This window comes from Diorhabda sublineata, chromosome 9 (genome assembly GCF_026230105.1).
Source record: "Diorhabda sublineata isolate icDioSubl1.1 chromosome 9, icDioSubl1.1, whole genome shotgun sequence".
In the NCBI taxonomy this organism is placed as follows: Eukaryota; Metazoa; Arthropoda; class Insecta; order Coleoptera; family Chrysomelidae; genus Diorhabda; species Diorhabda sublineata.
The window spans coordinates 4,389,832-4,402,129 of NC_079482.1; the positions used below are offsets into that span (position 1 = coordinate 4,389,832).

A 12,298-nucleotide genomic window follows, 5' to 3' on the forward strand; every position below is an offset into this window, starting at 1 on the left:
TTTTTTCTAATACATTTTCCCTGCGTTCGTTTTCTCCCAATTTCTCCCACTGGGAGCATGTACTATACCAGAGGCGTTGATGTCCAATAAGTTATTTTATAATAGAATACAATTTCATTTTTGAGTCTGAAATTTTATTTTTTTATTTCATTACTTACCTTTTATCTTTATCGTTGATTTCTGCAAATATAAAGTTATTTTATATTTTCGTTTAATAAAATAAACTAGAAATTGTACTAGATTGTAGCAATAATTAGAAAACAGAGCCAAGTTGATTTATATTTAGATCGTGAGATTTTTGTACTGCATTGTTAATTTTATCGGTAAACTTTATATAAATTTTTCATCCTTAAAATAATAATTGACACAGTCTATAACATTTTTGGAAAAAAAAATTTAATTCAAACTTATGTTTATACATCTTTCTGTAATTTTATTAAATTTGTTTGAAGTTGGTACAATCTAGTACATTTTCTAGTTCAATTTTTACATTCAGCTTTTAAATTGTGGCAACACTGTTTACAGAGACTTGCATGTAATTTCCTGTACGTTGTATTGTATTGTGTCAAGCGGGCTTAAATGTCTGATTGCATAAATAGGCAAAACTATTTAAATGAACAAGTCTTGGAGCTGGGATGTATCCGTTTTAAATACACTTCCCACTTGTACGTAGTTACATTTAACGTTTGTCGATGGTAGTCGAGGGGTTCCTAAATGTATTCTATATAAAAGTCAAAAATCACGAATTTTCACCTGTGGTGGCTTGATGCCTGTGGACAACATCGTATTGTCATGCTTGACGCTATCAAACGCCTTCTCGTAGTCGATGAATATGATATAAAAGTTTTTTCGTTGGTCAATGCAGTTTTGAACGAGGGTATTTAGGCAGAAAACTGCTTCGCGTGCACCCATATCGCTTTTGAAACCAAACTGGGTCACTCCACTTAGTTCTTCTAACTTTCTGAACATCCTTGTGTGAAGGATACGGAGGAATAGCTTGAGCTTATGACTCATTAAACTAGTCGATGATATTTGCATGTTACCGCTTTTGATATCTTAGGAATTATTATAAAAGTTGAGTAGAGCCAATCGTTTGGAATGTGACCTGCGCTATAGATGTCGTTGAAAAGGTTTATCAACACATCAAAGTTATCATCTTCGAACAGCTTTATAGCCTCGGTGGTAATGTCATCTGGTCCAGTAGCTTTACCCAGCTTTGCTACTTTTATGGATAAGCCGGATAAATTTTCAGTGGTTGGGCTTAAGCTAAGATGTTTTGGTCTGTCATCACTGAATTGAGATGAAGTGTAATCCCTCCATGTCTTGGTCAGTTTCTCCTGGGTATTTATAAAATCCTTTTGGTCATTTTTTAGGCGGTTTGATATTTCTTGTATACACGCGAGATCTCTTTAACCTTTTTGTGTAGACCGAAGCTATCTCCACTCGTTTGTCAGAGTTCTACTTCTTCGCAAATGTCCTTTATCCAGTTTTCCTTTGCTATCTTAATTTTTGTTCTTATCATTTGTTGGGTTTCTTTGTATTCCTGTTGGGTTTTGTATAGTCTACGTTGTTCCATTAAATCAATAATTTCGTCCGTCATCCACTCTTTTTTATTGGTTCTTTGTATCTTATTTGCGTCTTCAGCGTTATCCTCATTTATAGCTGTCTTCATTTTTTCCCTCTTTGTCCTGGTGATCTTGCCTTTCACTACTCCGGGCGTATATCTGAGAGCGTTCACAATTATGCACAACACCTTGTTCTGGAATCTCTACAGGACCTCTATGTTGGAAATTCTGGATGTCCTCCAGAGCTGAATTCCGTATGTCCACATCGGCTTGAGGATGCTTCTATAAAGTAACACTTTGTTTTCAGTTGATAGTTGGGGTTTCCTGCCTATGAGCCAAAACATTTGGTTTAGTTTTAGTCCTAGCTGCTAACGTGAATTGTGTTTCTGCCAACTCAGCCTTCGGTCTAAGTGAAGTCCTAAGTATTTAACGCTGTTGTTTAGATTTAGTTGCAAGTTCCTTGAGGCAGCTGTGGGACGATAATATAGCAGTATCATCAGCGAATGTCACCAATGTTGTTTTGCTAGTAATTGGTAGGTCAGCTACGTAGATTACATACAGAACCAATTAAAGAAGGAAGACGTTTCCTTAAGGGACTTCAGATGAGATTGGATAGAGATCAGTGTGTTATTGTATTTTACAAGAAAAGATCTATTGGTTAGGTAAAATTTTAGTAATTCGTAGTGAGGATAAGGTTTCAGTTTGTAGTATAATCCTTCGTGTCATACTTTGTCGAAGGCTTATGAGATGTCCAGAAAGGCTGCTGAGCAATATCTTTTAGCTTCAAATGGTGCTTCATTATGATTTAGTATTTTAGTTCTGGTATAAACAGTAATTAAAATTGCAAGTTTTTTGTTATAGTGGTTGTTGCACTGGTGGTGTTAATTTTCATTCCAACTGGTGTATTTTGTTGTCACATTGTCAAGCACAACAACAGTTTCAGATCCTTTGAACAGACGAAGACTGAGACTAACCATTCCCACCAATATGGTCACTTTAGTTAAAGGGAACACGACATCTCCGGTCACATATTATTTGTATGTATATCAGACCATGCATAAAAATACGATTTACACAATTTCTGATTATATGAAATTCATCATAAATCATAAATGAAAGCTACGAAAGATCAAGTGTGTTAAAACTTTTTTATTACTTTTATTACTATCTACAATAAAACGTGAACGAGATAGGAAGGAAACTTTGTAAGTAAAAGTCGTATGCTAAACTGCAGACAGAAAAATCCGTTTTAAATCTTACAAAAACTACATTTTTAGTATCATAAATCTTCAAGACATTTAGTATTTTAAAACTTTCAATGGAGATCCTTCTCAGAAGAATAATATAGTGAAATGATTTTTAAAATTTAATATAATTTGTTAGCAATAACTTTGAGGTATATTTTTCAATATGATAATATTATATATCGAAGACAGATAGATGGTTATCTGATTTAACTTGGCCTTCTATATGTTTAAAAGTTCAAATGAAAAACATGTCAAAATTTAAAAAAAAACTAGACATTTTTAACAAAACTCCAAAAGAAAATTCATTTCAAATAATTAATCTAATTGATCTGGATGATACCAAGTGATTTTTTAGCTGGTTTTTTAAATTAAAACTATACACTGGGGTTCATTTGTTTATTTCCAAACTCGAGTTCATAATTTTCTGTTATGTGTCAAGCAAGTTGCCCCTACGAAACATGTGTAGCGCGCCTGAATTGTGTTGGATCATTAGAGATCAATCTAGTACCATCTCGATTTAATAAAGTATTGTTTTACTCCTATTACGCATCGAGGCTAATCACTAGCGACTCTTAACCAAACATTACATAGTGGCATACATATATTTAATACTCCCATATGGACAGTTTGTATGGGAAAAAAACGTCCCTATATTACGGTGTCGACAATATTTATTATCTCTCGTTCGAGACACTTTATCTATACTGCGCATGCTTGAGAATGCGCAGAACCGAGCTGGAACCTAGGAGGATAGAGAAAGCGTTATCATTCTGTCTTCCTTAGTCGGAACAAGTTATAGAAATTGTCCATTATGGAGGGGAGAGGTAAGCAGAACCATCTCGGTGTATCGAAAAGTGTCTTTCGAAAGGAAGGAAATTAAGGTGGCGCTATAGTAGCAGGTGAAAGAATTTTAAAAAGAGCGCAACAAACTATTAGAGTAGGATAGTAAAAAAATTATTTTGAAAATTGTATATAAAATATATAACTGCTAAATTCATATAATTTCAACTTGCTACACTAGCGCTATTTTGGCAAGTCTTCGTATTATAATTCGCTATTTAAAGTTGGACATTTTTTCAATTAATCCCCCAAACAAGACGCTTCTCTTTACCTCTACCCTCCATACTGTCCAAAGACTTGCAACGAATCTAAGGCATGATAGTTCATTTGTCAGAAACTGCTGCCTTACGAAAATTGCTTTCAAATAAAACTGAATGGCTTTGGTCTGCCAATGAACAAAGAACTATGATAGACTTCTATTAGATTTGCTGAAAAAACCTCTTGACTAAATGTCACCCAGAACCCAAAGATTGGAGCAAAGACTATTCTGATATTCATTTGAATTAAAATACGAATCAGAAAAAGAGCAACAAGTGGCTATGTCAAGTCGTGAGCCTTTAGATAACAAAGACAACGGTTTGGGTAAAACATTAAGTTTCATTACAAATTGTAACTATTGTCCCAAACCATTTTATGCCTTTTTCAAATGTTCCTAAAAATTCTGTGATAAATAAAAATTCAATTCCAAAGTAAGATATTTATTAATCACATTGTTCACAGAACACATATTAAAAAGAATAAAAATAATGTACAGTCAAATATAGTCTATTAATATGATAATAGTCTATAAGGCTATTGAGAATCGCTTGAAGAACTGCTGCTTGAGTCGGAAGACATAACTTCAACATCCTCATTTTCTTGTTTATGATTCCTTGTATCCATTGGAACTGTGCCTTGTCCAACACTTATGTGCATCTCACCAGTTGGATGCCAAGCAAATTGATTCTGCTGTGCTGCAGGAATTTCTAAAGGAACATAGACATGAAATTTTTTTAGTAATACCATATCAACCTAATATTGAAGAATAAAAACTGGAGTATTTTAATTTTTAAATATTATTGTAATACACAATTACTTTATTTATCATAAAAAAAAATAAAAATAAATGAATAACAAACTGTAATATTACCTCCTGGATGTCCAGGCCTATGTAAGTCTGACATATTATTTTGTTGTGCTAGCATATGTCCATTCATGGGATCCCCAAGTCTTCCTAATAAACCTAATCTCATTTCAATATCTGTAGGATAAGGCCTTCGTGGATCTCCCTGTTGCCAGGTTAGAGGAGCGCAAATTGCATTAGATGCACTAATTCTGTGTGCAAATTTTATTAACTCTTCAGAAGAAACTGGCCTTTTGTTTGCTCTAGCAATAGATTGTAATTTTTGATTAGCTTGATATATTGCTGTAGAAAGAATTTGTTCTGCTTCTTTCAATTGCTTTTGAAGATGGTTAATATCTTGATCTTGTCGTTCAACTTCTGTTTTTAAAGCATCCAATTTTTTATTGATTTGTGCTTGTTCTGAAGCAAGTTCCAAAGTTTTTTTTAGCTCATTATCTTTTGCAACAAGGAGATCAGTTAATTGAGCATATTCGGGACCAGAGAGCTTGGAACTTTTAGGAGCTATTGAATTTTCTATTATTTCCCTAGAAAAGATAGATACTTTTTTATTATAAATACTTCAGTTCTGTCTACATACTTTGCTATAAGTTCCATATCGTCTATTATGTATAAAAGTTTTTCCTTAGTGCTGATTTGGGACATAGTTTATTTAATTTTTTGCTTAATTAAAACTTTTGTTTAATTACAAAAAATTGACAATGTTATATTTGGCATGTCAAACAATCAAATTGTAGTCAATAATTTGCGTTGTTTCACAGTGATTCACAACTGGTGTGAAGTATCCGCTAAACAACCGACAACACCCGATCGTCCGTCCATGAGCGTGCTAAATTTTTTTTAAACAACTGCCATTAAAAGTGAAACATCAACAGCGAAAAAAGATTATTAACGTGGAAGCGAATTAAAAATGTTTTTAACACAGTTTTGTGATTATATCACTATTAAAATATAATTTGAAGGTTAATGTAGTTACAAATTCGTCTATTTTCTTATTATAATAGGGCAGTTGTACAAAAAACATTGTATGATATTTCTGACAAAAAATAATTGTATTTTATTCGTGAAATTGTTCAATTTGCTCTGTTCATTTCACTTCACAATAAAACATCACTTCTAACGCTCATATCATTTATAGCTATTAATAGTCGTCGCTTCTTAAAATAATCAAACATTTTTTCAACTTTCCTAAAAATTTATCTGACAACTGATAATCGATGCATGAAGATGCTTTAATTAATTAATTGAGAAATCCAGACACTTAATAATTTTAGAAAACTAGCAATATGAAATCTATGTTAATTAAAGCTTATTTCAATTAAGCATCAATTCATTTATTATTTAGCGTATGGTACTGCTGGATTATGGAATATGAAATTATAAATAATTATGCACCTTCTTTTGAGAATCGGAAAGTATGAAAAATTCTATTTTCTGTACGAAATACTTATAGCTCTATGAAAAAGCGCAAATCTTTTTGATAACTTATTAATGAAAAAAATTTCGCGCACTTCACTGAGCTAGTCGATCGGGTAAAGTCGTGGTTTAGACTACACAGCTAATTTTATATTGTTCTGTTAATGGCTTCAAACGTATCACCCATTGACTTATTAAAGGTTATGGACCAGCCTAAACGATTTTAAATCGATGCCCACGCACTGCAAGAGAGACAGCATAAGAAGGATGGAGCTAAAGAGGGCAAAATAAAAGGAATTTATATCTAGAACAAGAGTTTATTTCGTTTGCCTACGGTGAATTACGAGACTTCATTTTGAAGTACCTGAAGGATCTTTAAGTGCCTTTTGTCCTTTGGTGTCTGACTATCTGCCACTCATTATTTTTTGGGATAATCATGATTAAGGAGAAACAATTTTAAACCAAGTGAATATACAGTGATTGGTGGGAAAAAACTCCACCAAAAAATACTGAAATTTAATCAATTGTGCTAATAATCGCATTTATATTCTGCAAACTCTGGTTTTCTGCACTCTTTAGCTCTCTCTCTCTCTCTCTCTCTCTCTCTCTCTCGACCCTCTTATTCTAATGCTGGTACCTCGGAACTACTAGTAAACAGATAGGTAAGGCTGGTCCATAACCTTTAATAAGTCGATGGTATCACCCTTCAATTTGGGACAGGACAGTTGGATATGTATACAATTGAGTGCATTTAATTTTGAAAATCCTTATCAACTTTATGATTATTGGGATTTTTATTGAAAATATATATATTTATTTGAAATAGAATCAATCAACAGTTGATTTAAAATGTCGATTGAAATCGAATCCGCCGAGTAAGTTACAATATCACTAATTAATTAAAGATAAGTTTAATAAGATTCTAACCTATTTTATTTACTTTTCCAGTGTTATTCGTCTTATTCAACAATATTTGAAGGAGTCGAATTTATTTCGAACGCTACATACATTGCAAGTATGTGTTTTCAAATTTTTATTATAACAATCTGCTGTATAAAATTATATTTTAGGAAGAAACGGGAGTTACTCTCAATACAGTGGATAGTGTAGATGGATTTTGTGCTGATATTAATAATGGACATTGGGATACAGTTCTCAAAGCTATACAATCATTGAAACTACCTGATAAAAAACTAATTGATTTATATGAACAAATTGTATTAGAATTGATAGAACTTCGTGAATTAGGAGCTGCACGATCTTTACTTAGACAAACTGATCCAATGATTATGTTGAAACAAAACGAACCAGAAAGATATATACATTTAGGTATGTGAGATTTGTTTCATCCCGCTTGTATTAATAATACACATATTTTTAGAAAATTTATTGGCCAGATCATATTTCGATCCAAGAGAAGCTTATCCAGATGGAAGTAGTAAAGAAAAAAGGAGAGCTGCAATAGCTCATGCTTTATCTGGAGAAGTATCTGTAGTACCATCATCTCGTTTATTAGCACTACTAGGACAAGCATTAAAATGGCAACAACATCAAGGTAAATATATTAAATAATTTATTATTGTTATGCTATTGAAAATATTTTAGGTTTGCTACCTCCTGGAACCACTATTGATTTGTTCAGGGGTAAAGCAGCAGTAAGGGAACAAGAAGATGAAACTTTCCCCACACAAATGGCAAAGCAAATTAAATTTGGTCAAAAGTCGCATGTAGAGTGTGCTAGATTTTCACCCGATGGTCAGTATCTTATTACTGGCAGTGTAGATGGAATTATTGAGGTTTGGAACTTTACTACTGGAAAAATAAGAAAGGATTTGAAATACCAAGCTCAAGTAAGAATTAGTATCAATATTTTCATAATTTGTTCATTTTTGTTAAACTTCATGTTGATTAAATACACTCCCCTACAAAATTAATGAATATTATTGTCTTTTTCTTAATATCAAACTTACTCTGTCATCTTGTAAGTACCAACTTTATAATTCCCAATATTTTATGCAAACCATAATCATTATTGGTACCTAAACGATCCTTTAGAATGCAAATTAGGTTTCAATTGAACCACATCAGTGAATTGTGTTGTGGTGCAAGTTTTTACATTTTTTTAATTGAATTTGAGCCTAAAAAAGTATTCCAAGTTTTTCTAAATATTATAATTCAGCTACATTAACATTCCTAAATAATACACGTGGCAGTATATGTGTTAAAAATATTTTACAAATTTTAAATCTAAACAACAATAAAAAGGTATATTTTGATATCTATATTGTTTATCTGATATTAGTCACAATTTGACAGCAGCCAGGCACCGTTTAAAACTAATTTCTATTCAAAAAATATCTAACAAACTTGAATTGTGCTTTGCATAACAAATATAAGTTGTTTCATATTTGTACAATAGCATACATCTGTTACTATGGTAAACTTTGTAAAAATTGATCTGATTTTGATTCAATTACATACCAAGGGCTCTGATCTGGTCTTTTATTTATTTCTTGTGATCTTTTTAATAACTTGGAAATGAAAATTGTGATACATGGAATCTTGAAGTCACTTGTACTTGTGTGAAGCCTTCTTCAATCATCACAATTGGGACACACTTTTTGGGAGTAAGATATTTAGGCAAACCTTAGGAATCTTTCAAAATTACAGAGCTAGATCCCTTACTGAGACACAGTGATTTTAAAATAAACAATTTCCAACTTTTTAAGAAGTTCACATATTCTGCACAGTAGCATAATGTTATTTATATTAAACTTTGAAAAATAATTTTATTTCTGTCTAGAAAAGTTAATAAAAGAAATCTCAAGTACTTCCATTACAGGTTTTAGATTTTAGATAAATTATGCAATCATTTTTCTATGGAAAGTAATTTGAAATTGTCTTTTATTCCATATTTTCAGGATAATTTTATGATGATGGAACATGCAGTGCTTTGTATGGCTTTCTCTAGAGACAGTGAAATGTTGGTAACAGGTTCTCAGACTGGTAGAGTCAAGGTTTGGAGAATAAGTTCTGGACAGTGTTTGAGAAAAATTGAAAAGGCGCATGCCAAAGGTATAACATGTCTACAATTTTCAAGAGATAACAGTCAGGTTTTGAGTGCTTCGTTTGACCACACAATCAGGTATATGTCTTTATTTTTTTTAAGGTATATCTTTTGAGATATTTTATCTTAGCATCATGTAGATAAGTATTGTAATTACCTTTACAAATTCTTATATGTCAAAAGGTAATTATTAGATTAGACTAAGATGAAGGTACTTTCAATATATATTATATAGATTGAATCACTGCAACATTGGTATCATTGAGGAATAGCTTTTTTCATGTAAAATTACACTCGAATGTAGGTGAAGTGGTGTCTGACGTGTGGAGATGCCTGTGATTATTAATCTTAAACATTTGTTTGTTGTAGTGTTCGAGAAATATGTGCCTTGGTAGCACTTCTCTAAAAAAAGAAGTCCCGATAACAAATTGATTCGGTTTTCATGAACCTCGTCTACCTGTCGAGTAGGTCTTGCAATCTGCAAGACTAGCATCTGTCGTGATGGTATCGGTAAAACGAAATCGGTCAGAGACCTTTCTTGTATCCAAGTTTCTGGTCATTTCTGGATCATCGCCTCTTAGTTGAAAACAAACCTCTAAAAGAGCAAACAATACTTTTAGAGATGAACGAATCTGAGCTTTGTAGAGAATTAGAAGCTGTTTTATGCCAGGACTTATAGCACCTCAACACCCAACAGTTGTTCATTAGTTCATTTCCTATGTTTTTATGGTTACTGTTTCTAAGCATCAACTCTTCTATTCAATACTTTTTTCTGGTATCTAACAAAGTCACTATATTCATTTTAATCGTTTATGAGTAGAGCAGTCTACATTCTGGTAATAAATTTTTCTAACTTTAAACTGTCTTGTTATTTTATTTATATAATTCCCATTCTTTCGTTCAATTTCATTGTTTTTTCATTACCATATATAATTGCAGATATTCTGATATATTTAGTTTTTTTAAATTCAAAATAATACTTCAGATTTTATTACAAATACTTTCCGAAATTTCCAGATATAAAATATGTAACAGTGACTTTGATCTTTTAGGATACATGGATTAAAATCAGGAAAGACTCTCAAAGAATTTCGAGGACATACTTCATTTGTTAATGAAGTTATATTTACACAGGATGGACATAACATATTGAGGTAATTTGTTTGCTACTAAATATATTGTATATGATAAATTGATAACTTTTTCAGTGCCTCTTCTGATGGTACGGTAAAAGTATGGAGTATAAAAACGACTGAATGCATAAACACATTCAAATCACTCGGAGCTAATGATACAGCGGTTAATAACATACACAATTTCGCAAAGAATCCTGAACATTTTGTCGTATGCAACAGAACGAATACAGTAGTTTTAATAAATATACAAGGACAGGTAGGTATTAAATTTCTCACCCCAATTTTAAGTGTAAATTTATCAATTGAAAAAAATTAATTTGTAGATCGTGAGGTCTTTTGCTAGTGGAAAACGTGAAGGAGGTGACTTTGTTTGTTCTACAGTATCACCTAGAGGTGACTGGATTTACTGTGTTGGTGAAGACATGGTTTTATATTGTTTCTCAACAAACTCTGGAAAACTTGAAAGGACTTTAAATGTAAGTAAATTTATTTAATGTCCATAAATTTCTTTTATTGTTGAATGTTGCTTTAACCACTTCGGTTTCTTTGGATATATTCAATTAAACTATAATGCCGCCCCTAATAGAACTGTTTTTAATTTGCAGCTCTTATTTCAGTTCTAATGAACTCCAGGTTCTACAGGTCTCTTATCTGAAGCATTTTTTGGAGATACTTGAAATAGCAGGACATTCTGGAACTCGAGCTTCATCCTCTTTCCCATGGAATATATATTCTTCAGTATTAACTTACCCGAATTTTTCTGTAGCTTGTAACAATACCAGTAATGATAAGTTGTTTTTTGTGTGATTAAAATAATTATTAGATCTCGGTTAATCTATCGGCCCCTTAATTTTGTTTTGACCAGAAACATAGACTAAAAAGGCTCCGTTATTCTATTTTATCAATTTTTCTCCTACATTCATCAATGACATGGAGCCCAATGCTTTGATGCCTGCATGACAATCACATTTCTGCTTTTTTTCCAGATTTATCTCTATATATTGCATGTATTTCTGCCTGTAAGACGCTCAGATAGAAGCAATGTGTACCAACATCACTAGCAAAACCTTCTGTAGAGATTCTGGAATCATTTGTGTATTATTTGAAAATTTTGATGGTATTTTCTCTTTTGGAATCTTCTTTCTTGTTCAAAGTTCTTTTCAATGTATATTTACTTAGTTATAGAGGTCCAGGTTTAATCTCATTACCCGTATCTTCCTTAGATAATCTGGGAATGACCACATGAAAAGGTGTAATTAGAATCTTGATTTCAATTATTCAAACTTTGTAGAAGGTTATATTATATGAACTGCTTTGTCTAGCTAGAATAACTTTGGATCTAAAAGTGGCAATTTTTTCAGTTTTATAATTATCTTTTCAGATTCATGAAAAGGATGTTATTGGTATATCGCATCATCCCCATCAAAACCTGTTGTGTTCATATAGTGAAGATGGACTGGTACGTTTATGGAAACCATAATTTTATCGAAAAAAATATTTGTAATATTTTAATACAAATGGAAAGGAAACAGTGTTTTTCCCTACCAATATCCTGTAGTTAGTTCCAGATGTGTTTCGTGATAAAATTATTAGATGAGCACCTAAATAAGGCATATTTCATAATAGGATAGTAGGTGATCAAAGAACATATATATCTTCTGATAGGCCCATCGTGCCTCAATTAAAATTACCTAAAACCCATGTGGCGATTTGGCTAGAATCTTTTGATGTCACTTAGAAAACTGTGCGGTTTGCTCAAGTATTTGAACCCAACACTAATGTGCCGAGTACTAACAGATGCAGTTTCTTTCTTCTTCATGTACCAGCATCATTCTGGGTCGTCCGTGATGCCCATGGTGTGAAGATTAGCGTGTCCACTTAAAAGACCATTCACCGGTTGAATTTTG

General features: G+C 32.3%; 2 protein-coding genes across 2 annotated transcripts; one reads left to right on the forward strand and one right to left on the reverse strand.

The window, feature by feature from the left end:
* Positions 1 to 4,329: 4,329 nt before the first annotated feature.
* LOC130448710 (mediator of RNA polymerase II transcription subunit 4) lies at positions 4,330 to 5,545 on the reverse strand. Its single transcript, XM_056786185.1, has 3 exons — positions 5,353 to 5,545; positions 4,782 to 5,299; positions 4,330 to 4,617 (listed from the first exon to the last, which is right to left on the reverse strand). The coding sequence occupies exons 1-3, from the start codon at positions 5,415 to 5,417 to the stop codon at positions 4,445 to 4,447; spliced, it is 756 nt and encodes a 251-aa protein (XP_056642163.1). The 5' UTR covers positions 5,418 to 5,545; the 3' UTR covers positions 4,330 to 4,444.
* A 1,291-nt stretch (positions 5,546 to 6,836) lies between these two features.
* On the forward strand, positions 6,837 to 11,920 carry LOC130448912 (WD40 repeat-containing protein SMU1). Its single transcript, XM_056786515.1, has 10 exons — positions 6,837 to 7,063; positions 7,137 to 7,203; positions 7,259 to 7,517; positions 7,570 to 7,743; positions 7,794 to 8,038; positions 9,110 to 9,333; positions 10,308 to 10,409; positions 10,464 to 10,647; positions 10,715 to 10,867; positions 11,773 to 11,920. Exons 1-10 carry the CDS (start codon positions 7,038 to 7,040, stop codon positions 11,869 to 11,871), a joined length of 1,533 nt encoding a protein of 510 aa, XP_056642493.1. The 5' UTR covers positions 6,837 to 7,037; the 3' UTR covers positions 11,872 to 11,920.
* Positions 11,921 to 12,298: the final 378 nt, after the last annotated feature.